Genomic DNA, 24,701 nt, shown 5'->3' with positions numbered 1-24,701 from the left:
TCTATTATGTCAAACATAATTGAACGCCTGCATGGACTCCGTAATCGCAGATAACGCAGAAGATATTCAATAAGGCAACTCGGGCTTTTACATTTGCATTATCAACGGCTACTGGTCTGAGTGCCATCTTTCAATTATCATTCTTTGTTAAGGGTTTTATTCTGCTTGTCAGACGTGAGTCATCGTCGGGTTCTCCCACAATGTTAGACCGATGTATCCTAAACGTTGGAGGGCCGGGAGCGAGTCTGAGGCAGTAATGAGTTTGTGTGAGAAGACGGGGTCAGGACACAGTGTGTGTGTGTGTTAATTAATCTGTTCCCGGGTGGGAGGAACTGAAGCGAGATGATGAGATTTAAGAGAGTAAATGGGTGTGCTGCACTCGAGCTGTCCTCTGTTGAGCGAGCCAGCGGGGTTAGAGGCTGGGCAAATGGCTGTCACCATAGTAACCAGATAACTTCCCAGGCCAGGCTCTGTCATGTCAGTCAGTCATGACAAGAAAAAGAACGCCATGTCCCCAGCCACCTTCAAAGTAGTGAAACATGCAAACTTTTGTTTATGGCACTGAGCCTGGATTTGGACTATTCTGATAGCGTCAGCACCTGCCAGTAATATTGTTAGATCCAAAAATGTGTTTTGAGGGAATAGCACCTGTCAGTGCATTCTGCACCACTGTCAGCCTGTCTCAATGCGCATATACACCATCCCCTTTATTTTTTCCAAGGGACAGTCTTGGAGTACAGGTGTGTGCCAGATCTGCTGTCTGTGCCCGGGGCTCCTGATGGCATCCAAGCCCCTGTGGTAATCAGCCCACTCCGCCTGCTGCTGCAGCCTGCCTGCCTCCTCCTCCTCCAGTGGCTTGTTTCAGAAACATCTGGTGGTTTACATGCAGCACACAACACCTGCCAGACGCCTTGCAGGCAGTGGCATCGCTCATACCTCCCGAGCCAGGCGCGACGTGGTGACAAAGGAATCACCCGGAATTTTAAAGACGAATGCAATGGAAAATGTGCGCAAAACTCGGCAAAGAGATGAAGAGATTTGACAATTTCAACAAATTTGGTTTGCATGTGACCTCGCCTCTCCCCCAAAGTCAGCCCGGATGGCTTCAGCTTACGTTAATGACGACAAACGGTACAGAAAATGGATGGCTAGAATTGCATCATTTCAAAACATTGGTAATAATGCAAAGGCAGCTGGTCAATATTAAAAGAAATGAAACAAAACACACCTATGTAGCATTATTTCAGTTTAATAATAGAAGCACAAGGCATTAACATAGTTGGTTTTTTTTCTTTATCAAATAAGATTTATAAAACTAGTGTGCAAAACATTGTCCTTTTATTCTTCTTCAAGGCTCTGCACCAGTGGATAGTCATAGTCCTTTTAAATTAAGAAATGCATAATTTAAACAGCAAGATGTAAGCATATACACTATATATACATTTTTACATGAACAGACTTGCATTTTGTCTCTCACTCAATTATAAAGTACAGTGAATCTTTTACAATCGGCAAGAAATTCCAAAGATAGACATAGAAATACATTTAAAAATAAAATTTAGCTGTTTGGCAGATTTATTTAAAAGAGCTTCTCAGGGCATTTGGTTGTTTTAAACTGTTATAAGAAGACCAATTATGTTATAAGAAGACCAATTAGAAGTGTCATTTTAAAACTTGGAGCAGAACAGGACAGGACTGTACAAATGTAAGATCTGAACATGCAGTTTACCAGCAAATCAAAACAAAAGTATAAAAATAAATATTGTTGATAAAGTTATTTTTTGACTTATATAGTTCTTACTTTTTGTCTTTTCCCACCAAAAGGTGCACATAAATTGAGACAGAGGGCACAATTACCAACAAATTTGGCTGAATATTTTGCACATTCAAAGTTGATCTGAAAATGTTTTGTCGTCTTTTTTCTAAATACAGAGAAACATGAAAATCTTATAGACCGAATAGACTCGAAATTCTTTGTGCTGACACTTTTTTTTTTTACCAGTAGTAGTTCTCGGCATCTTAGTGCATTATACCACAATTTGTATTTGTTGTTTTCAACAAATTCTATAGAACTTCATCCAGTTTTTCGACTGATGAGCGCACACTAGTGTTTTTCAAGTTCGCACACATACAGCAAGTGGTCTTCTGGAGACTTCCCGTGACTCTTGCTGAGGTGAAGTTTGATGGCATGCTTAGTGGCAAATTTACGGACACAGAGCTGGCAGCGGTACACAGAGCCATTTCCGCTGCAGTCTTCTTGTGGCGACACATATGACTCCAGGGGTGCTAGCTTCTCGGTGTGGGAGTCCCTGACAGTCTGTTTTGGCGAGAGCTTAGCCAAGTCCCTGATTCTAAAGCCGAGGTGAGCTTCTAGGTGACCAACATATGCTGCCGGGCTCCGGATCTGTGAGGCACAGTCGCTACAGAAGAATACAGGCTGACCGGAGTCCAGGTTCTTCAGGAACTTGGTTCTGCCTGTTCTTCTTAGCTGGTACTTGACATTAGCCAGCCAGTGGCTGATGGTGGTCATTGAGAGACCTGTGAAACGAGATATGTGCATTCTCTCCTGTGGGCTGAGATCATTGATGATGTATTTCCCCTCGGAGGTCTGTCTCAAGGTGGAGGCGAACTGTGCCTGCAAGAGGAGGAGATGCTGGGGGTTCCAGCTGGAGTGTCGACCTTTGCGTTTGTGACCATGCAGGGCTGCATCATCATCATCGCATATTGAAACTAGGCCCTCAACTTTATCAGTAACCCGTGACCGAGACGCTGGTTTCGGGGCGGGCTGGGATTGTGTCAGGTTTCTCAGCATGTCTGAGATATCAGACAAGGCGTTCTCATGCAAAGGGCTGTTGGATGTATAGGGAGAAACCACTGTTAGCTGTGCAGGGGTGACAAGGGAGGAAGGTGAGACAGAGGAGGCAGTGGATGAGGGCGTTAAGGGAGCTGACGCTGCAGATACCCTTTTCTCACCTTTCCCTTTTGTGAGGTCCATAGGCTGGTCATCACTGGACTGACAAAAACTATTATCAGCTACGGTTTCAGGCTTCTTGGTCTGTGAGGGAGGGGCGGCCACAGCGGCCCTCTCGGCCATGCTCTGGCTGAACCTAGAGAGCAGGCTCAGGGGATCTTGGTTTGGCAAGGAGGGCTTGGCTGCTTTCCCCAAATGAATGCTCATTACTGACTGAAGAGCACTTAGAGGATTGACAAAGGGCTGTTCAGGAGGAGTGTGGCCAGTGATGATGGCGGTGCTGCATGTTAAATCGGAGGCATGTGGGGATTTGACTGCTGTTTCTCTCTTGGTTTCTGTTGCCGGGGATATTCGGTCGCTTTGGATTCCCCTGTCACTATTGGCTGGGGTGACTGCGCTCAATTCCCTAGGTGAGTCAGCCTCTCTACCCTTATGCAATTCAGAAGCCTCACTTTTGCAGGGGGAGAGATGGTTTTCCCTTTTGGGAGACAACCGCTTCACCCTTTGCTCTACTTTTGCTACTTTCTCAGTCACTTTTTTCACTAAATCCTCCATTGCCTGGAAGTTGTTGCTGGGAAAGGGGGAAGACTGGGTAAGAGGTGGGCTAATTAGAGGCTGGTTGCAGGCGAGGGAGGACAACACTCCATCACCGCCGTTAAACAAGAACTTCATTGGGGAGCGCTTTTCAACGCTACCCTGTTGCAGCTTGATGGCACTGGAGAACTGATAAGCTGCGTGAATGCTAGGATAGCCCCCCCAGCTTGGATTCCCACTCTGGGCCTTATTGATAGCTGATGTCACAGTGTTTTCCAGTGATTTTAGAATATCCAAGCCTACTTTAGGACCCTCCTTCAGGTCGTCTTCAGTAAGGTAGTTATACTTTGAGATATCATATTTCTCCTCATTCTCTGGATCTTCCTCCTTCCTGACTGAAATTACAATTTGTTTTTCATTTCCAAGGTCCTCTCGCTTTGTACACTCCTCCTCAACCTCCTCCCTTTTGATCTGTTTGAGAGGAGGGGATCTGGCAGGGGGAGTTGAAGAGGTTTGAAGAGGCGGAGGAGAGAAAGTGGAGGGTGCCAGTGGGACGGACTGAACTCGTGGCTCTGTAGGTGTGGTTACTCTCCCAGGGTTAGGGGAGGTGGCCTCAGGAAGCGTTTTGGCTCTTTTTCCTACAGAGTTCGTCACGCTCAGAAAGTGCCCAGTCACCATCATGTGGGTCCTCAGCTCTTGCAATGTATTGTGTGAACTCCCACACTCCATACATTTGAGGATCTGCAATTTGTTGGATTCAAACTGGCAGGCGTAGCTACCACCATTCTGGTGAGCATATCGGTTACTAGAAGCTGTGTAGGGGCTGGAAGAACGTTTTTGTGAGGGTTCACTCAAGTCTGAATGCAAGTGCTTAGCTTTTGGGGTTCCTTCTCTCGAACGTGGCGAAGCGGTGAGGTCTTGCCCCAAAAGTCCCCTTTTTTTAGAAGACAACATTTTTGTGGCCACGGGGGGCATGGGCTCCTTCAGAGGCACTTTCTGGTAGTGTTTGGTCTTGATCATGTGGACACTAAGGTCCTGCAGAGATTCAAAGGAGTGGCCACAGTACATGCACTTCAAAACCTTCTGGGCATCCTCTTTGCCCTCCATTTCCAAAAGAGACCGTTTGCGAGGCTTGGACCAGCGCTTGGCACCATTTCCTGTCTTATCCTGGTTGTCATCACGGTAGTGGCCCGTATCGTTCATATGTACTGTGAGCTCTACCAGTGTGTCGTAAGCAGCACTGCAGCCTTTGCAGCGGAACTTGCTGGCGCCGGTAAAAATGGAGCCAAACAGCTTTGGATTTTGCCTGTGGAGCTGGACTGTGCTAAAGAGGCTAGGCTCAGAATGGGCAGTATGACGACTCTGGTGGGGATTTTGTTGAAGCGTCTTTGCCACCGCTGACTGATGCCAGTCATAGCTGCTGCTGCTACAGCTACTGTTACTACTGGTGCTGTTGCTGCGAGTTGGCTTCTCTGTCGAACCAGATGGTGGCACCTGTGTTGGTTTTGTATTAAAGTTCAGCGGTGCCCACAGAGGACTAGTCAGGAAGCTGGAGTAGATGGCCTTCATATGCTCCAAAGTGTCCATACCAGTGGGGGGTGTCTTTGTGCCACCATTTAGAGGCGCTGTGCCCAAGTTTGCTTCCGTTTTTCTAGAAGGGCTGTCAAAGTCTGAGAGGCAATCACTGATCTCGCTCACATGTGACTCGCTGTCCATCTCTTGCCCTGACAGCTCTGCAGCCTCTACTGATTCCATGTCACATGCTTGGTCCTTGGCAGGCCTGACTCTTTTCTCCACAATCTCATCTTTCATGAGAAGGTCACCCTGAGGGGCTGAGGGCAGGTCGCGTGCTTCCGCCTCCTCATCCTCTGCAGGGCGCTTTGTCAGCTCCTCCGGAGAATAGGCTACAGGGCAAATGGAGACAAAGAGAGAAAGAACAAGATGAGTAAAATTGCAAGCAGTCAACACGCTGTGTTAGAATAACTGAAAAAAGTTTCTCTGCAATGTGTGCCCGAGGACTCCCCGGGATAAATGAGCCATCTGTGTGGGAGCCTTTAAAGCTGAGCTGAGAAATTACAGTCATCCCATTTCACCTCATCAACCGTTGAGGTGTTATTTTCCTCTAGGCGAGCCTGTATTTATATACTACCCCAGCCACATGGAACTTATGCCTCCCCTCGTTTCACTCCCTGTATTGGAAGAAAACAAAAAAAAAATGAAATATCTTGGCAAAAACATAATGCACCATTTTATTTATCTCAGGGCGCAACAGCTTGAAATGAAAACTAAATCTGAAATTAATGAAGCCCAATCTTACTGTGGCATTCTCCTCTGGGGTAATAAATGAGTTTGATCAACCTCCATCTGTCAGTTAATATGTCTGACGCCTCTTCATCTGCCCTTTTCTCTGATCACACACACTTACAGATGCTCGTAACAGCAAACGATGACGAGTTCCAAAGGAGGAATGCTTGACTTTTGTTGATGCAAGTTGCACAAGTCAGATATGCATCCTACAGTGGGCTGAAGAGTTCAATAGCTCTGTAAAATCTGCAGTTGGTTTCATGCTACAAGTCTTTGTTTTGACTGCCATGGAATTGCAACACAGTATTTTACATGCGTAAAAGAAATCAAGGCATCAAGGAAGTTGAAGGCATTGAAATAGAAGAAGGACATCATAACAGCAGTCAAAATAAAGTGCAGTATGCAAGCAACTTGTGTTTGACTTTGATTGTGTATACTGGATTATAAACTGGGAAACTACGCTCCACTAAATGCAAGCTCATTCGTGACTAACTCAGTCTGCACATTTTTGTGTACCTAATTAAACTATTTAGGCCAAACATTTAAAGTTGAAAAGTTGTAAATGTCGACCAAGTCTTACGAAACTCATAGCCTAAAAAGAAGCTGGGACTTCAAGTTGGAATAACTTTGTTCAATCAGGAAGTCTCAATTCTGCATTTGAACACACAAACACCGTGACTAAATACTGCCCACGCACACACGCACACGCACAAACACATATCCACTCTAAACAAAAATGTCATAGCAGAAATAACTCTCATTTCCAGTGCTAACAGCCAATCTCCAGACATCCATGCGGCTGGCGCTGGTCTGATTTAGGCCCTGGGGGCAGAGTCAGTAGGCAGCTCCACAGTGCTGGCCAGCCTAATGGAGACCTGGCAGGTGCGGCCCACTCTCTGTCCTCCCAGAGATTTGGTTTGTCACCGGGTATCCATTACCTGCCATTCTAGGCTGATAGGCCTCGACAGCCCTGATCAAAAGATGTCATCGGGCCCCATTCCTTTGGCAGTCGGTGGCATGTCGTTTGTAAAAAGGGCCAAGCAGGGTGTAAATAAAATGACATGATCACTTCCCTGGCCCCTCATGTTCTGGACACAATTATGATAATGTGGAAGTGGAAGGGAGGGAGGGCTCTGGGAGGATGGAGAAAGGGGCGAGGAGTTAAATTGCTCACGCTCGGGCAAACACGCTAGGGAACATTGCTACCAGGCAAGCGACTGCCCACACCCTTTCTTTTTACTTTAGGTTCTCATCCGCTTCTCCTCTGGAAGGGATTGCTGTCAGATTCTCATTTGAAAGAGGAAATCCAGTCAGGATGAGGTAGTCACTGTAATGTGTTTGTATCCTCGCTAACTAGTCACAGATGTCAGCTTGTATCAGGCGAGGCTGCTACGCCACTTGACCAAGTTGTCAGGTCACTTGTCTCTTCCTCAATAAAAAATTATGCTACATATCTCTGTGCATTGTCTGACAGGTTCATGCATCTAATGCTATAACCTATTTAATGTACTGGTGCCACATTTGCAAGTGTTCCCAAGGGTCTCTATGTGCTCAAAGTTTGTAGAATAAATTCAATACTTCTAGGACTGCCGCCCTTTTAATGTTCATTTGTCATTAGGCCTAAATTGCAGAGTGGGGGAGTGAAGTCCAAAAGGACGAGCTATAAAAACCTACAGCGTGTAGCTGTGCTCCTAGGCAATTTAAAATGCAAAACAAAAACCATTATGCCTGAGCGCTATCTGTTAATTTAATCCCCAATGACTGATAATCCATCACGTAGGGCGACAACCACATCCAATTATTCTCCCTGACTTGACTGACAACAGAGGTGATTTATCAAGCTAATAAAAGGTGATGGGAGTATAGAGGCTCCCTTAGTATACAAAAAAAACAAGCAACAAAGATTATTAAAATAGCTCCTTGATATGTAAGCATATGGTCTAGAACCGATATGTGAGTTCCTAATATCGGGCTGCACAGGGGTCCCCAACCACCAAGCCGTGGACCGGTACCTGTCTGTGGGAGATTTGGTATCGGGCCACACAGCGTTACTGAACAAAAAATCATTTATTGATCATCAGAGTCTGAAAGAAGTTTTAGTTTATAAATCAGGTGCATTCGCCCGTACCTCATGTTAAACTGTTGGTTTTGGTCACGTGATACGGTACACAGTACACGGTAGTAAAAAAAAAAAAAAAAAAAAAAAAAGTAAGTCCACAAGAAAGCAAACGAGTAAAAAAAAAGAAAACATCTTTGGAGAGCTTCTTCGGAAAGTGGCAAAGGCCAAATGATGAGACAAAGGAAGAAGAGGCTATAACTTCCTAAAAAAAGAAGCTGCATTTCAGAGACAATATCAGCGGTTCCACTGAAATTTTTTTTTTTCCACTACACTTGATTCTCACGCATCAAGCTTGTGGCAATGGGCTTGCAAATAAGGAAAATGAAGCTGCAAGACTGCAAAAAAAAAAAAAAAAACACTGAACGCTTTACTTCTATTTGCAACATCCGATCCGTTTGAAGCCAAATTTTCTGCAACTGTGCCGACCAACACAAAATTACAGAGTAGACTGGAAATAAAGTACTCCTATTACCCCAAAATGTGACTGGCTCTTTGTAGACAAACAAGCGCAGTGCTCCCAACTAATTAGAAGCACAATGTTGAGTTGTATTCTTAGTCATTTGTTTATATTTGTTTCTATGCCGGTGGTCAACATATTGCGTAACTTGAAACTGGTCTGTGGCCCTAAAACATTTGAGGATCACTGGTGCAGCAGACATAGACAACAGGCACTGTCTGTTGTTGTTGTTAATGAATAACATCCATCCATCCATCCATTTTCCGTACCGCTCATCCTCACTAGAGTCGCAGGCGTGCTGGAGCCTATCCCAGCTATCTTCGGGTGAGAGGCAGGCTACACCCTGGACTGGTCGCCGCCCAGATATAAAAAACAAAAAGCATTCACACTCAAATTCAAATTCAAATTCACACCTACAGGCAATTTAGAGTCTTCAATCAACCTACCACGCATGTTTTGGGCATGTGGGAGCAAACCAGAGTACCCATACAGGCACCGCGAGAACATGCAAACTCGACACAGGCGAGGCCAGGATTTGAACCCGGGTCCTCAGAACTGTGAGGCAGATGTGCTAACCAGTCGGCCTACGTGCCTCCATGAATAGCATGTAACTTTTAAAAATCCATCTATCCATTTTCTACCGCTTATTCGAGGTTGTGTCGCGGGGGCAGGAGGTTTAGCAGGGACGCCCAGACTTCCCTCTCCCCAGCCACTTCATCCAGCTCACCAGGGAGGCCGAGCTTCTCACCTTATCTCTAAAAATAATCCACAGATATGACTTAAACTCATTTCGGCCGCTTGTATCCGGGATCTCGTTCTTTCGGTCACGACCCACAGCTCGTGACGCCTTCCACAAAACACATGTAGACTGGTTGGACGAACTCCCACGCACCCTCGTGGACCCTGCCGAGAGTGGTCCACTGTTCCACAGCCAGGACGAAAACCACACTGCTCCTCCTGAATCTGAGATTAGACTTCCCGACGGACCCTCTTCTCCAGCACCCCTGAACAGACCTTACCAGGGAGGCTGAGGAGTGTGATCCGCCTGTAGTTGGAACACACCCTCCGGTCCACCATCTTAAAAAGGGGGACCACCACCCCAGTCCGCCAATCCAGAGGCACTGTCCCCGATGTCCACGCGATGTTGCAGTGGCGTGTCAACCAGGACAGCCCCACAACATCCGGAGCCTTTAGGAACTCTGGGCGAATCTCATCAAAAAAGAAAAGTTTGTTTTTAAAGAAATGTTTTTCATCGACACAGCCAAGGGCATACAATCATATGAAATACTATTGACCTTCCTTTATTTTAATATAAGATTAAACCTACAGTCTCGTATCTACCTTGAAACAATACATACCAAAGGGCCACGACACTGGGTACACATCTTATGTGAGACACAAGAGCTGAGTTTAATTTTGTGTGTTAAAGCAGAGATGTAAAAATGCACAAATAATACTGAAAGCTTGTGTTCCTGTCAGGTAGCTAAGGTAACTAAAATACTAGAAACAGTATGAGTGCAGTTCTCCATCAAAGCAAACTATCACTACCATATTAACGTTTGTTAAAAAGAAACTCTCTCTGAAATAATCAATAAAAACAGGATGAATATTTGCAAGGGCGGAGTTTTTCATTCACTAGCTACATTTAGGAATGCAGCTCTACCTCATTGCTGTGTTGTGGCATCTAAGATGCACACAGAAAAGTAAATTTCACCTTCTCATACATGGCCTCAATTCCACCCCGTGTCTGTCAAAATAAAGTTAGTCAGTCAGTTAGGACAGCACCCTTCCTGCCCAAACACAATTGCACACGCACATGAATGCAAGCGATGAGGAAAGACAGTCTCATCTTGGCACGCAGGAAGCATTCCTGTGGAGTATCATTTACGTAAACATGAGGGCCGCTGACCAGGAGGGAGAGATGATCTGCTAGAAACACTGCAGTGTTGCTCTGACAATCAGGAACAACAGACATTGCAGGGATGGGGTGCTTCAGCAGGGAGGTGCTGATGCTCTCGATGTCTCTGATTCCATCCTATGGGTTAGTGGGTCCATCAAGCATTGCTGATAAGACAGCAGTCTTTTTAGTGAAATATTTTTCGTGTTGAGAGTTACAATGAAAATGCAAAATAAGGAATATATGTGCGTGTTATGATTGATTATACAGAGAACTCCCAAATAAGGATCGTCTTCTCTTAGAACTCATTACATTGCCGTCGTTAAATCCTCGTGCTTTTCTAAAATCAGTCCCTAGATGATCCAAGTGCTTGTTACTGCTGGGGCCTTCACAGCTGGGAAAACCATCTGGGGGCCAGATACCACCCAAGAGCAACGTAGTAAACAGGATGCATCATTAAAAATCCTACCTGGGTCTGGCTCAAAGTGCACAGTCTCTTGAAATCAAAACGGTAAGACCACATTGCAACATTAAATATAAATATAAATATTTAAGCAGCGGCTCTTGTACAGCAACATTTGATGCATGCAAGTTTGCTGATGTTATCTATTGTTTTATTAATTGCTTCAAATCATCCATCCATCCAGCCATCTTCTTTTCTTTTCTTTTCCGCTTCTCCCCACTAGGGTTGCAGGCTGCTGGAGCCCCTCGCAGCTATCTTCGGGCGGGAGGCGGGGTACACCCTAAACCGGTCGCCAGCCAATCGCGGGGCACATAGAAACGAACAACCATTCGCACTCACATTCACACCTAGGGGAAATTTAGAGTCCTCAATCAACCTACCGTGCATGTTTTGGGGATGTGGGAGGAAACCGGAGTGCCCGGAGAAAACCCACCCAGGCACGGGGAGAACATGCAAACTCCACACAGGCGGGGCCGGGATTTGGTCCCCGTTCCCCAGAACTGTGAGGCAGATCTGCTAACCAGTCGGCCACCCGCCTTTAAATCATTTGAAATAAAATTTACAAATGTTTAGTCTTGTTTCTGAGTTTAATTACAACAATCACACAGGGAACTGCACTTTGTAGAAATAGCAGCTGGCAGAGGGGAGAGGAAGCTATCTACATGGGTGGTCCCTACATACGGTAAAGATGACTGAAACTGCTTGAAAATGGTACAGAGTTTAAAGAATTGAACACCACAGGGGGTTGGGGGGGGGTAAAGCATTATTAGCGACTGTTCTGTTAGATTTAAGCACATTTTCATCTTTGGCAGTTTTTTTCTACAGTGATAAATGCATCATGAATAACGTTTGGAACTTCAAGTTTAAGTGGAAAGGAAGTTCCAGACCGTTGCCAAGATGATGTTTGATGATTTGAAGGCAGGGCTCTGACCGCAGAAAAGTTCAACTCTCGCACAACATGAAGTGTTTCCTAACATTAGTACAGTATTCTAATCCTGCACCCTGAAACCAACATCAACGAGGAGCTCAGAAAACAGCCCCTAAATGCAACAGAACAGGAAGTAACCTCCGTTACAATCAAACAAACCGCAAGCCACAAACTTCAACCTCTTATATCAAATTTCCCTGCAGCCTAAAACTTTTTTAAAGTGTTTTAATAATTACGATCCCGTCAAAATAGCACCAGCTCAATGACATAACTTGACTAGATTCGTATTGTACACACATTTCAAAATAATCCACAGATATGACTAAAAGAACCGTTCCAGGGAGAAAATGCTTTATATATTGATCAAATAATAACATATCCACTAAAGCAGATGAATTCATGCTTTAAAAAATAAAAATAAAAATCACAAAAGTGTAGTGAGTGGATTTCAAACAAATCCACACTTTAGCAGCAGACATGTCTCAGTAGTTCAAATACCCGGTTTTGAAGGTTGATTGAAGACTTTAAATTGCCCATAGGTGTGAATGTGACTGCGAATGGCTGTTTGTTAATATGTGCCCTGCGATTGGCTGGGGACCAGGGTGTACCCCTGAACTGATGGGCTCCAGCACGCCCGCGACCCTATTGAGGGTAAAGCGGTACAGAAAATGGATGGACGACAAAACAAAAACAGCTATCACAAACAAGAATAAAAAAAGAAAAAATCCTCTTAACTACAGCAGGAGCATGATCATAACTTGACTGTATACTATGTGGTACTTTCAAGTTGTTGGAATTCAACATTTATCGACCATTTTTGAAAGTTGATTTTGTAATTTGTCTTCCAAAACTGAAATATAGGTCAGAACCTTTAGCCTTACTGAGGTCACACATTTTTATGCTCCACATTGGAACTGACTTTCAAGACTTCACTCTTGCAAACACAAACGATCATGCAGTCTTTTGTCATTTGTTATTTGTGTGCATGTGTGTTCTCTACCCCCTGATGGCATTGTGAATGCATTGTGTCCGCTGATTGTAGTGCAGGATGTGTGACACGGGAGATGGGAAAAACAGAGAGATTATTCTGGCCTCAAGCAAAGTTTAGGGCTGAACCTTGTCAATGTACCACACATGGGGGTGGGGGGGAGATAGGTGGACTCTGTGTGTGTGCGTGAGAGAGAGAGATTGGATTGGGGTAAACTTCGGATGAGAATTTGGTTCTGGCTGGACCTAAGACGTCGAAGACAAAAAACGAAATGTTTCTCTGACAGGCTATGCCGCAAAACATATCTTGCTTCTGCTAACAAGGCATTTGAAATAACTGCTGAAAATGAACCGTCACGGCTGTTTGATTTGTCACTGATGGTGTCGTGGTATATCATGCCTGACTTTGGTAAAGGCAGCGCGGGTTCAGCTCCCACTCTGCGACGGTGGGAAAAGAGTGAATGGTTGTCTCTGTATCTGTCCTTTGACTCACTGGCCACCAGTCCAGGATGTATTCTGCCTTTTGCCCAAAGTCAGCTGGGATAGGCAGGAACAGGATAATATGTATACAAAATGGATGGCTGAATGTTTATACGTTATATAAATGTATTTACTGCCGTGAACAAACCTGAAACGGAAATGCAACGAAAGCGCTTTACAACCAAATGCAAAGTGCAACTGTAACAATTAGCCATCAGATTATTGTTGCATAATATGAACACGTCAGTCCCGCAGGTGACAAGAACTACTCCAAAAATGTACTAAAATTGTCAGGATACAGGCGCACTCCATTTACTGTCCACCACACGGACGAGCGCACCCACACATGCGTGCACACACATTGTTTAGTTTATAATACGCTTAACATAATGAGTGGAGAAATAGGATTACCTTATGCAAATATAATTAATATTCAAACATTTCAAATTCAAGCCCAACAAGAAAAAAGATGGGCACGTACTGTAAGAGTGCTTTCCCACCAGATAAGTCCTTTGGTCTGCTTGTTGGGTCCCTTTATTTTATTCCGTTTGGTGCGGTTCGTATTCACATTGTACATTTTGCAAGTGAATTCTCATTTGTTAACAAAGCTGCAAGTGAATTCTAATTTGTAACCAAAGGCATGCATGTAACGATCGTTGCTCCCATCGGGCAGAAATTACGACAAAACGCAAGACCCGGAAATGTGTGCTGCCTTTCTGTTCTACAAATTTGCGCTTTCATTAAAGTTGTAAAAATAAAAGACGGACGAACATGACATGCAGCATCTGTCGTTCCTCTGTCAAGACTCCAGTTAATATAATAGAGGCAGCCTAACTGATATAACAAAGAGCAGCTCATTCAGCGAAGATTTTGCGACTTTCTGCTACAACAGTTATGATTAATTAACAGTTAATATACTTTTAACATGGCTCAGAAGCAAACAACATAACCTTTTGGAGCCAGCCAGTGCTAGCACTACCGTTTGTACATAAACATGCAGGCGTGTTGTTTTTTTTTTTGTTATTTATTTTTTTTACTACTCATACTCTGAAGCTTCAGTAAACATTGGTTTGTGCGCGTGTATAAATGTCGACAACGGCGAGCAAGGGAAGCGAAGTGCTGCGCCGTTGCAAGATTCAATCCTATTGGCCGATGTCAAGGTGCGCTGCTGGAGGGTTGTCTTTCATATTGAAGATGGTGGATCAGGCGTGACGTACAACATTCACTATTATTATAAGCTATTGACTCGTTGGGTCGGCTCGAGGCCGGTTCGTATTCACACCACAATTACAAGACAAAACGTCCGTCTTGAAGCAGCAGGATTCGCTTGTGTGTATTCACACCTGTACGAAAGGTCCGGATCAAGGGGGAAAAGAACTCCAGTTTGTTTGAAGCGGACTAAGTGTGGCAAACTGTACCGTTACTAGCGATTAATCGAATGCAAACCGACATCGCGATGTAATAGAAAGCTATTTTCAAATTGCAACGGTTGCAATTGAAAACAAAAACAACAACAAAAACAAACAGCTGTAACCGTGCCAAAAGAACAAGTTTCTCGTGTCTCTCATCTCTCTTTCGTCTCTCTCTCCCACACACACACACACACACACACACACAAACACACACACTTGCCCCTGTCCGCTCATCCAATCACATCCCCCCCAACCACTCATCCAATCACAAAGCGCTTTCATATCGTCACACACTCTTCACGCCTCTGGGAAAAAAAAACACAAAAAAAAAACAGTACTCCAACAAAACAAAGGCAACAAAATTAAAGTTCACGCGACAATATGTTCACAGAGAGGACACAGAGGCGACTTTTTGATCAAAGAGGAGTAGTACGTTGGTTGTTTGGGCCTATTTTGGACTTAGGAAAGACGATGCGGCACAGAGCAAGTAACGTCTTACTACCAAAGCTACAAACACATAAGGGCCACACCACAAACTATAAAAGTATCACAATGCCATAGATGACAACCGCATGGCTGAAACAAAATGACCACCAGTGGGTCAAGTGGGCCAAATAACCACTCAAGAGGTATCACTGAGCGACATGTTTGAGTTAAAGCTCCATATGACTTAAGTGTGTGTGTGATATTACTGACTGTAGATTAGTAGGTTTTATGTATGTACGTATGTGTTTATTGTACTGTCTGGATAAGTTTAATGCTTAAGAAGTGCAGTCCACTAGGTATCATGAACAGTTGGAGTGATACAGCCAAAGATTTGTTTGCATTGTTGAAAATAAATAAATCAATCAATCAATAAATAATCGCCTTTTAAATTGCAATCGCAATATTGATGGCAAAACGTTCCGTCCTAAGAAGACGCAGTGCACGCAAAAAGTTGAGAGGAGAAATTTAAGAGTACAAGGATAGACACACATGCTCGTAAGTAAGCCTGTCACGATAACGATTTTTTTAAAGACGATATATTTTCCCCAAAACGATCATGATAAACGATACCCTTGTTTTTTTAATGCCTCTGAAATCATAAAAAATAAGGCCTGCTCTTATCATTTTTTATTATTTATTTTATTTGAGTGTTTGCTTTTAAATCAGTATTGTTGTTGTTGTTATTATTATTATTGTTATCATTACAATTTATTTTCTTGTTTCTCTATTAAATTGTTTTTCTTTACTCTGTGATATGGATCCCCCTGGGTCTGAAATAAAGAATAAAGAGCTGCAAGACTAGCCTGCTTTATATGGATGCGTTATCTTCTGATTATAATTGGTTCAGAGGCCCACACCGAATGAAAACTCGGTTCTAAACACATCAATCAAAATAGGCCAATTAAGCATTGAATTTCATTTGGTTTCACAGGGGTGCAATATTCCTTTTCTGATCAGAAGTACATTTTCGCCATAAGGAATAGAGCGGGGAAAAGCTCGGTCTGCGCACGCTTTGTCCCGACTTAAATGCGTGGTGATGTCATCGTTTACGCATGCAGTAAATATGGCAGCACCCGACGGAGCTCATATGCGACTTAATTCTCTAGCTCGCAGGCTAGCTCGTTAGTTCATTAGATCGTGGGCTAGCAAACACAACAAACAGTTAACTTTCTTTTAAGTCACTCTGTAGTGTGAATCTATGTGCCGCACATGGCGCAAGGCTGTGGAGTATTAGACAGAGGCAACACCGGCAAGAGTGTACCGGTCCGCCGGCCTTCCATGAGCCCACTCGCTGCTCATGACACGGCCGTCCAACTCTGTCAGCTCAATGTGTGATCAGCACGCCGGCTCACCACAACAACGACAATTTTTTAGAGTCTGGAAATAAAACAAGTATCTTGTCCATTTTATTTATCGGCAGTGGAGACTGCAATAAATATACATCTATATATATTATATATATATATATATATATACACACTTTGTTTAAATGGGCGGCACGGTGGCCGACTGGTTAGAGCGTCTACCTCACAGTTCTGAGGACCCGGGTTCAATCCCCTGCCCCGCCTGTGTGGAGTTTGCATGTTCTCCCCGTGCCTGCATGGCTTTTCTCCGGGCACTCCGGTTTCCTCCCACATCCCAAAAACATGCATTAATTGGAGACTCTAAATTGCCCGTAGGCATGACTGTGAGTGCGAATGGTTGTTTGTTTCTATGTGCCCTGTGATTGGGTGGCAACCAGTTGAGGGTGTACCCCGCCTCCTACCCGATGACAGCTGGGAGAGGCTCCGGCACGCCCGCGACCCTAGTGAGGAGAAGCGGCTCAGAAAATGGATGGATGGAACTTTGTTTAATTCCATAATTCCATTCAAAATGTTAAATTTTCTTAGATTATAGATTCAGGTCCCACAATCTAAACAATTTCAAGTATTTATTTGTTTATTTTGACATCATTTGGGCTTCCAGCTCATAAAAGCCACAAAAGAATGGATTCAAAAAAATTGCAATACTGTCAAGAAATCAGTCCAAAGTTTGGAGGCCATAAATGTTTTAAACTGAGTGTCAAAGACTAATCATCTACTAAACTCAAAGCAGCTGCGCGGGTGTCATTAAATTGCTTCGGTTTGGTTCAATATGGGGAAGAATGCAGACTTGACAACTGGCCAGAAGAACATCATTGATACCCTCCATAGGATGGGGAAGCCACAAAAGTTCATAGCTAACTAAGCAGGCTGGCTGTTCACAGAGTGCTGTGTCCAAGCATATCAATGGAAGGACAAAATGTGGCAGGAGAAGATGCACCAGCAAAAGAGACGACCGTGAACATCAGCGGATTATCAGAGAAGATTAAAAAATCTAGCAAAGAAAGAGTGGAATGAGGCGGGAGTCACAGCTTGAAAAACCACCACATTCAGACGCATCCGGGAGATGGGCCACAACTGTCGGGTTCCTCGGGTCGAGCCGCTTCTGAGCCTGAGCTTCTGAGCCAATGTAGGAAGCGTCTCAACTGGGCCAAGGAGAAGAAGGACTGGGCTGTCGCCCAGCGGTCCGAGGTCCTCTTTTCCGATGAAAGTAAAGTGTGCCTTTCATTCGGGACTCAAGGTCCGAGGGTTTGGAGGAAGACGGGTGGAGAACAGAACCCAAGCTACTTGAGGGCCAGTTTGAAATATTCAGTCATTATCCATGAATGAAAAAATGGGTCTAAAGATGAATGTCTGGAAAAGGAAGGGGTGTAGAGACAGGGACAACATAACCCTTTTCCCATCACACAGCTGCTGCCATGATTGCCTAGCAACGAGGAGGTGATGGATGCAGACTGAAGATGGATGGCCACCATAAATCTTGTGGCATAGGAGAAGGTGAAAGACACAAAACAGGCTTTTGTGCCAAACATGGATTTTTCCATTCACAAAACATTGTATTCTTTGCAGTCAACCTATAGTGGTTTGTGCCTTTGGTGGTGTGGTGGTTGGACGGTTGAAACGGGTTTCACTTTCATAAGATTTTTTTTTTCTTCGACTTTCAAGGTACTCTTTTACAATGCCACTTCATTCGCACAATGATTAATGATGGGGATGTTGCCATGGAAGGAAAGTTAACAGCTCAGTCACACACTGATGACAGAGAAGGATTTTGATCAACTGGGAATTCAGTACGTTGCGAAAGAATACCTCAACAGGGCCGTAGGGGAGTTGAGGCTCGAAGCAGAGCCTTCAACATGAGAGATGACCGCTCTGTCTCCCAATTTGGGAAAGATTTGAATCGGTCATTCGCAGCATTCAATTCATACCTACTGAAGACTGTACAGATAAATGTAAATGCTTATTTCTATCGCTATTCCATGGTCAAAAAGGTACAGGTATTGCCTCTAACTGTATCAACAGTACTGTAGCGATAGAATGGTGTATTTTACTTCCAGGCAACCTAAATTAAAACACATGGACCTTGATGAACAAAAACATGCCCAGATGTGACTGGTCACAAACTCTCACCCATTTCCGAAAAATTCCTCCAGGGCCTGATTTCTGTTTTCTGAGATTACACCTTTCATAAAGCAACTGTCCAATCCTGGAAGTGTAGTTTCGTTATAAACATCCCTGGGCTATCTGATTATGGTCTACTGCTGCGGCACTGGTGTCTAGTAACACTCAGAGCGAGAGCTCAGCCATCCATCACACAGTGAGTGTCTGTCTAAGGCTTTCCACCCTGCTTCTTCTCGTCCTGGCTCTCCAGTTACAGCCATACACGACCGGCCTAAATAATATTCTTCATGATAAATGGCACATATAAGCCTGGTATCCATCATTAATCTGATTTTTAAAGAAGCATCCATCTTTCAGAGAGCCTGTTAGGGCCACGGGAGAGCAGAGCAGCTCGGGTTCATTTAAAGGCCACGCTGCTGAGTGAGTGATACCTGTCAGCCCTGCTCATCAGGGAACAGCAAGCACACACACATACCACATTAAACACTGGCGCCATATGGTCGCAGACACACACACACACGTACACACCCACCCACACACACGCACACACAAAGCCTACAATGCTTGTCTCACGAAGTTCAGCTTGTATATACTGTATATATATTATACAAGTATACATCCATCCATCCATTTTCTGAGCCGCTCCTCCTCACAAGGGTGTCGGCGGCGTGCTGGAGCCTATCCCAGCTATCATCGGGCAAAAAAAATAAAAATCACACACTTGTTGGAACTGTATGCAAGTATATTATTTGTCCCCTACATAAAGATGTCTTGAGTCATTGAGGAACATTCTGTCACTCATCAAAACATTAACTTAGGGTAACTCAATCGTCTCCTCCTCCTTAGTCCCACTTCTTGAAGCTTTCAGAAACGCTTCCCAGAAAAATCACTCACACGGGAACTTAAAAAAAGTATCCTTTCCTCGCACGTCGCTTCTCTCATGACTGTTCACCTCTTTCCCTATTTTTCCATCTTCCTTTTGTCTCTCTCTGTTTTTCACTCTCTTGGCCTACCCATACCCCCCCCACACACACACACACATCTACCTCCCTCTCATGTGTGTCTGCTAAAGCCAGTTTGATAAATGACAAACGTCATCATGTCAGAAGCGAAGGGTGGGTCAGTGATAAATGACTTTGTTGAAAAGGAAATCGGCTCTCTGCCATGGCGGGGCTATTCTCCTCCCGGATTGGGTTTCAGGCCCCCCCAAAGAACAGCGCAGCTCAGTTTCCCCAAAACGAGCACACATCCCGCCAGGCTCTCTACCTCTGCGAGGACTGAGAGTGGATGGGGTGGCGGAGCTTGGAGTGCTACAGCGCGTCCCAATTGTCACTGCAGTGCAGCTGCATCTATCACAAGAGCAGCGGGACTATTTTTACAAAGCCTGCGACTCAGTGCCCAGACAGCAGTCCCTTGCTGAAAACCTCGTCTGAAAGCACCGAAAGAGCGGCTGGCTAACAGTTTTCTATTTGTGACCCTGCACTTCTTTCTTATCCCAGAGCCCAACCCAATGGCCTGACATCTGTCAAATATGTGTTAAAAAGCAGAGGACGGCCACTTTACCACCCCTCTTTTCTTCTCCTTCTCATCAACCCCTGCACCAACAGCTCCTCCTTGTCCTCCCCCACTTTGCCTCGTCTCATCTTTTGCACTCACTTCCTGGCAGGGGTGGCAATGTTATCATTACCCGGGCAGGATTTATGGATTCAAAGCCCATGGCAAAAACAAAAAGGCATCTGTCAATACCAGTGGGAAACACTCTGTCAGCCTTCCTCCTTCCAATGGTGCTCACAGCCTCATTAGGTATGCACTTATCAGACACATAGATCACAGACGTGACTCAACTTCAACGGAATCCAGCCAAAAGACTTTCATTAGCAACGATGCCTGCAAGGCCCAAACATTTACTTCCACCTGTGAATAAAAGGAGGTGGGTTGTTGTTGAAAAGTCAGTCGGGTGACCCCTGCTGCTTCTGTAAGACCACGCTTCTCACAGATAAAACACCAGGTGGTCGGAGAGAAATGCAAACTTTACCTCATTTCACTTTACAACGTGGACACAACATGTGTGCGCAATGTGTGATCCAAGTGCTTGTATTTGTGTTCCTAACTTGGCAAATGGCGAGAAGACACAAAGTAATCCAAGCAAGTGGGCCGCGGTTACAAATACCTCAGCGCTCGTCTACCCGTAGCACACACAGCATGATCCGAGCCAACAAATCAGAAAGTGGATGCCCACTGATTTGCACATATGCACGCGCTCATGAGTGATGGCTGCCAGTCTGGCACTTAGAAATCTGACCCTGCAGAAACAGGAGACTGTTACCATGGCGCATGTTCCAAACTGGACTAGCTCCCCAGGCCCTCTCTTTCTGTCCCACAAAAACAATCACACGGGTTCATAGAAAAAAACATTTTTCTTAATGGTGGCTTCCGAGCGCAAAATATTGAGGATACTGTTAAGACTGAGTGGCATTCTGCAGACCTACTGTAATGCACATGTTAACCATCTCATTGGGGTATGCGTGCACTTTCTCTAAATGTTGTACAGCCATTGCTGACTTTTTGTTAAGTTGGCAAACAATTGCAACTGTTGCGGCCCACAGGCATCGTCGGCAACAGAGAATGAGGGGTCCTACTCGTACATTCACGTTTGCTCAGCTAGGTTACAAAGCCACCTGCCCCCGGTTGTTAAGAACACTCAGACGTGATGCAGGTACGCTGGCCCATTTGTCACCTGCAGCGCAAAATTGAGTTACAGCACAACCAACGGCGAGCGGCTCTGTGTAATATCAAGTTGATTACATCAAAGTGGTGGCAAACCTCATTCGGCCGGGCACCCCGAGCTTGTCATCTCCAATCACAAGGCCTGTCAGGACTCCATCAGCCTCTCGGCTAATTGGACGGATGCTAATGAAGCGGGCAAAACAAGTTTTCTACTGTGGAGAGACTCACTCAGAAGGAGGCAAGAGGGGGAGAGAGAGTGTGTGCTTGCGTGTGTGCTTGAGAGACAATGAGGGAGCAGAGCAGGGTGTGCGCTTGTGCGTGCGTGCGTGTGTGGCGTGGTGTGTGTGTGTGTGTGTGTATGGGGGAGGTAGATTTTTCATGCAAGTCTCAAGGTTGCAGTGGGCCGACTCTCCCCCTAAGTCCCTAATCAAGGCCCATCATCTGTCATCCTTTTCTTTGCTCTCTCTATCACCACGCTCTGTGCTGCAATCAATTCATCATCACCCTTTGTGTGCCACTGAACAGTTGACAACTTTATAACTTGCAGCTGCACAGGCTGACTGACAGGGGTGCAAGGGGAGTGTGAAAAAAATGAAGTAAATGGATGGATGAATGAATGCACAAAGAAGCGTGGTTTCGGCAAGAAAAAAGTTGTTTTCTACAAACACCAAACGATCCGTATTACAGCCCTTTTATTCCCTTTCATCGACAGACAAACAGCTGTGGAGCGGGCAGGAGCAGAGCGAGAGGAGGAGGAGGAACAAAACATCCTTCTCACTGATCTGAAATCAGAAAGCTTTCAGTCATTCTTTATGTGCTCCCCGCGGCCACTCTGAGCCGGTGAGCATGTACATTAGGCTGGGGCATTTTGATGAAATAAAAGCCTGGGCCAGCTTATGGCTAAACAGAATGGGAACACTCACTCAGCCTGTCTCTGATTGACCATTAAAACCATTGATGAATGTGCCTGTCAGGGTGGAGACAATTAAATCAAACATGAAACAAAGCCGTTGTGGCGGCCCGGTCTGACAGAGCAAACCCATTCCTCCCCTCCATTACATAGCACACAGCTCCTTTTTTACGACCCCCTTACCCACTCCTCCCACCTCCCCTGCCCACTGTGTGAGCGTGTGTGTGTTCAAAGTGAACCGGAGTGTGGTGTTTTCAATGTGTGTGCGTGTCTGTGACGTTTCGGGCCAGGTTCATGCACACGTGTACTTTTAAAAAAGCACATGTTTTGGCCAATTGGGTACATGCTAATGAGTTTTAGGACCACTTTGTTCAGGCTGAAGACTTTTCAAAGTACAGTGGACCCCCGGTATGGCCAGGGGAGAGGGAACGGGCCCAGCCGCAAATAGCGAGAATCGGCGGATAAGTGACGCCCATTAGAATTGCATTCCAATTATTATTTTTTTCAACCCCACAAATTTGTTGAATAAGCCAGGGGATATAGCGTTTTGGGGTTGTCGTCCCCCCGTCCCCTAAAAAAAAGAGACAAAAAGGGACAAAGAAAAAAAAAAGACAAATTGAAAAAAAATATGCAAATAGGTGACGGGGGCCGAACCACGACTACGTGACGGATACAATGTCACTGTGGGCACCACTGTCTCCGTGTTGGGGATGGGCAAAATAATCTGCGGAACAAAAATGCTATTGATTGTCCGTTAAACACGTCTTGGATTGAATTGCGCCAAAGAAGTGGAGAGTACAACTTGGCTGCAACCAGCAAAGGTGCCACTGATTCAATCTGGACGAGTTTGTGCTCCAAAGGAGAACAACATAAGATCAATCAGCTATGGGAAGGCGAGCTCCATCCAGGCACACCTACACTGCCGCACAACTCTTGTGGCCAGCGTGATTATGCTCAGCGCTCAGATTTCGTCCATCTCAAACAAATACAAAAGTAACGGCTATCCATCCACTTTTATACTAATCCTCCCAGTTGATTTATGGAGAGAGGTGGGACAAACAACCATTCCCACCCACGCCTAAGGACAATTTCAGTGAACCAAGTATGCGTTTTTGGAATGTGGAAGGAATCCGTAGTACACCGAGAACAAGTAAACTCAAAACAGGAGGGCCAGATCCCGAATTCAAACCCTCAACCTCAGAACTGTCAGACGAAATTGCTCACCGCTAACCCACTTTGCTGTCCACAAAGAATGCAGATTGTTAAAAATAACTCCTAAAAATTTCAAATCAAGGTTTTCCTCATACTTGATCACAGTACTTTAATCAAATACCAATCAAATGTTGTGGTGACTTTCTTTAGGTTTTTGATTGGTTAGAATGGGAGTCAGGGGCTATAGCGCCACCTGTTGTTTTAGCATGCACTTGACAGCTTGTAAATGCCTTACTGATGTGTAAGTAGTACATTGTGGGTTGTAGTGAGTAAATAAGGCCCTAAATAAAAGGAAAATCAAGAACATGTGGACCTTGCCTCGGTGTGAAACCACTCTCGCCTCACTTTTTATTTATTCATTTATTTATTTTTTGTGAGTCACTTTACCATCAGTGAGTGTACTAGTGGGGAGGCTAAAAATAAATAAATAAATAAATAAAGTACGCAGATCCTTTGAAAGTGGTTTAAACGTGACGTCAGGGGCCTGCAGCACATGGTGGGAAGTGATTTTCTGATCCAAATCGGGAGGGAGCACATCAAAGCCGCGTGACAGCCAATCAATCAACCGTCAAATCGGACATGGCAACTGTCGATTATGGCTCCTTCCAGCCCACGAAAGCCCCATTGTCTGCTCCAAAATTGTTTATCTTACCCAGAGAGAGAGAGAGAGAGAGAGAGAGAGAAGGAGGGAGGGAGGGAGAGAGAGAGAGAAAGAAGGGCACAGATACGACTTTGTTTTTTTTAGCTTGTGTAAAGAAGTTATGTCTAGAACGCTATTATTACACACACGCATGGTAAAGACGCTCAATAAGTCTTTGTTAGCGGACTGTAAAATGTCATGAAAAAAAAAAAAAAAAAAAAAAGCCAACGTGAGGCGCGTCCAAGCTATTTTGACACATGCGTGATACGTACCTGGCGCGCGCTTGGGCGCCTCTTGTTTCCTCCGTGGCATTTGTGACTGTATTTGCGGGGATTTCCGCCAAACTCCTCCTTTTTTCCCCTCCACACGCGACAAAGCCACTCGCCGTGTTCGGAAAGATCCACCTTCCGCTCAGAGGGAAAGCTTCGCGCCTCGGCACAACATCGAGGAGTCCGCCGGAGAGCGCAAAGTCATCAGTGGCGTGTTTTCGGCTGTGCACACGCTCGGACACGCGACACGCTCAGCCTTGCGTCCAAGCAGCTCGGCCGCCTGCACTGCTAAAAAAGCCAACTTGGGGGGAAGAAGAGAGACGATCGCGTCACTCAAAGTGGGAGAATGGGCAAACCCACCGCCCCGTTAACTCTTTACTTGTCAGACTGAGCGGCGAGAGGACGCCTCCCCGCTCTCTCTCT

At 45.1% G+C, this 24,701-nt stretch overlaps 1 protein-coding gene across 2 annotated transcripts; it reads right to left on the bottom strand.

Annotated features, from left to right (window-relative positions):
* Positions 1 to 1,241: 1,241 nt before the first annotated feature.
* On the bottom strand, positions 1,242 to 24,701 carry tshz3a (teashirt zinc finger homeobox 3a). Of its 2 annotated transcripts, none has more exons than XM_061677442.1 (2): positions 24,282 to 24,701; positions 1,242 to 5,409 (listed from the first exon to the last, which is right to left on the bottom strand). In XM_061677442.1, the coding sequence occupies exons 1-2, from the start codon at positions 24,319 to 24,321 to the stop codon at positions 2,105 to 2,107; spliced, it is 3,345 nt and encodes a 1,114-aa protein (XP_061533426.1). In that variant the 5' UTR covers positions 24,322 to 24,701; the 3' UTR covers positions 1,242 to 2,104. The 2 variants fall into 2 exon arrangements, with proteins under 2 accessions (XP_061533426.1, XP_061533427.1); XM_061677443.1 differs by lacking the exon at positions 24,282 to 24,701 and adding an exon at positions 6,748 to 6,905.

Source organism: Phycodurus eques, chromosome 5 (assembly GCF_024500275.1).
Source record: "Phycodurus eques isolate BA_2022a chromosome 5, UOR_Pequ_1.1, whole genome shotgun sequence".
Lineage (NCBI taxonomy): Eukaryota > Metazoa > Chordata > Actinopteri > Syngnathiformes > Syngnathidae > Phycodurus > Phycodurus eques.
Note: the sequence above shows the minus strand (reverse complement) of the source record. Positions and strands in the feature narration are given on the sequence as shown.

Excerpts from the sequence above, each read along its gene's own strand:
- tshz3a (XM_061677442.1), bottom strand. The coding sequence starts at position 24,321 with ATGCCACGGAGGAAACAAGAGGCGCCCAAGCGCGCGCCAG. Across the intron at positions 5,410-24,281 it reads GGCGCCCAAGCGCGCGCCAG|CCTATTCTCCGGAGGAGCTG; the intron begins GTACGTATCACG and ends TTTGCCCTGTAG.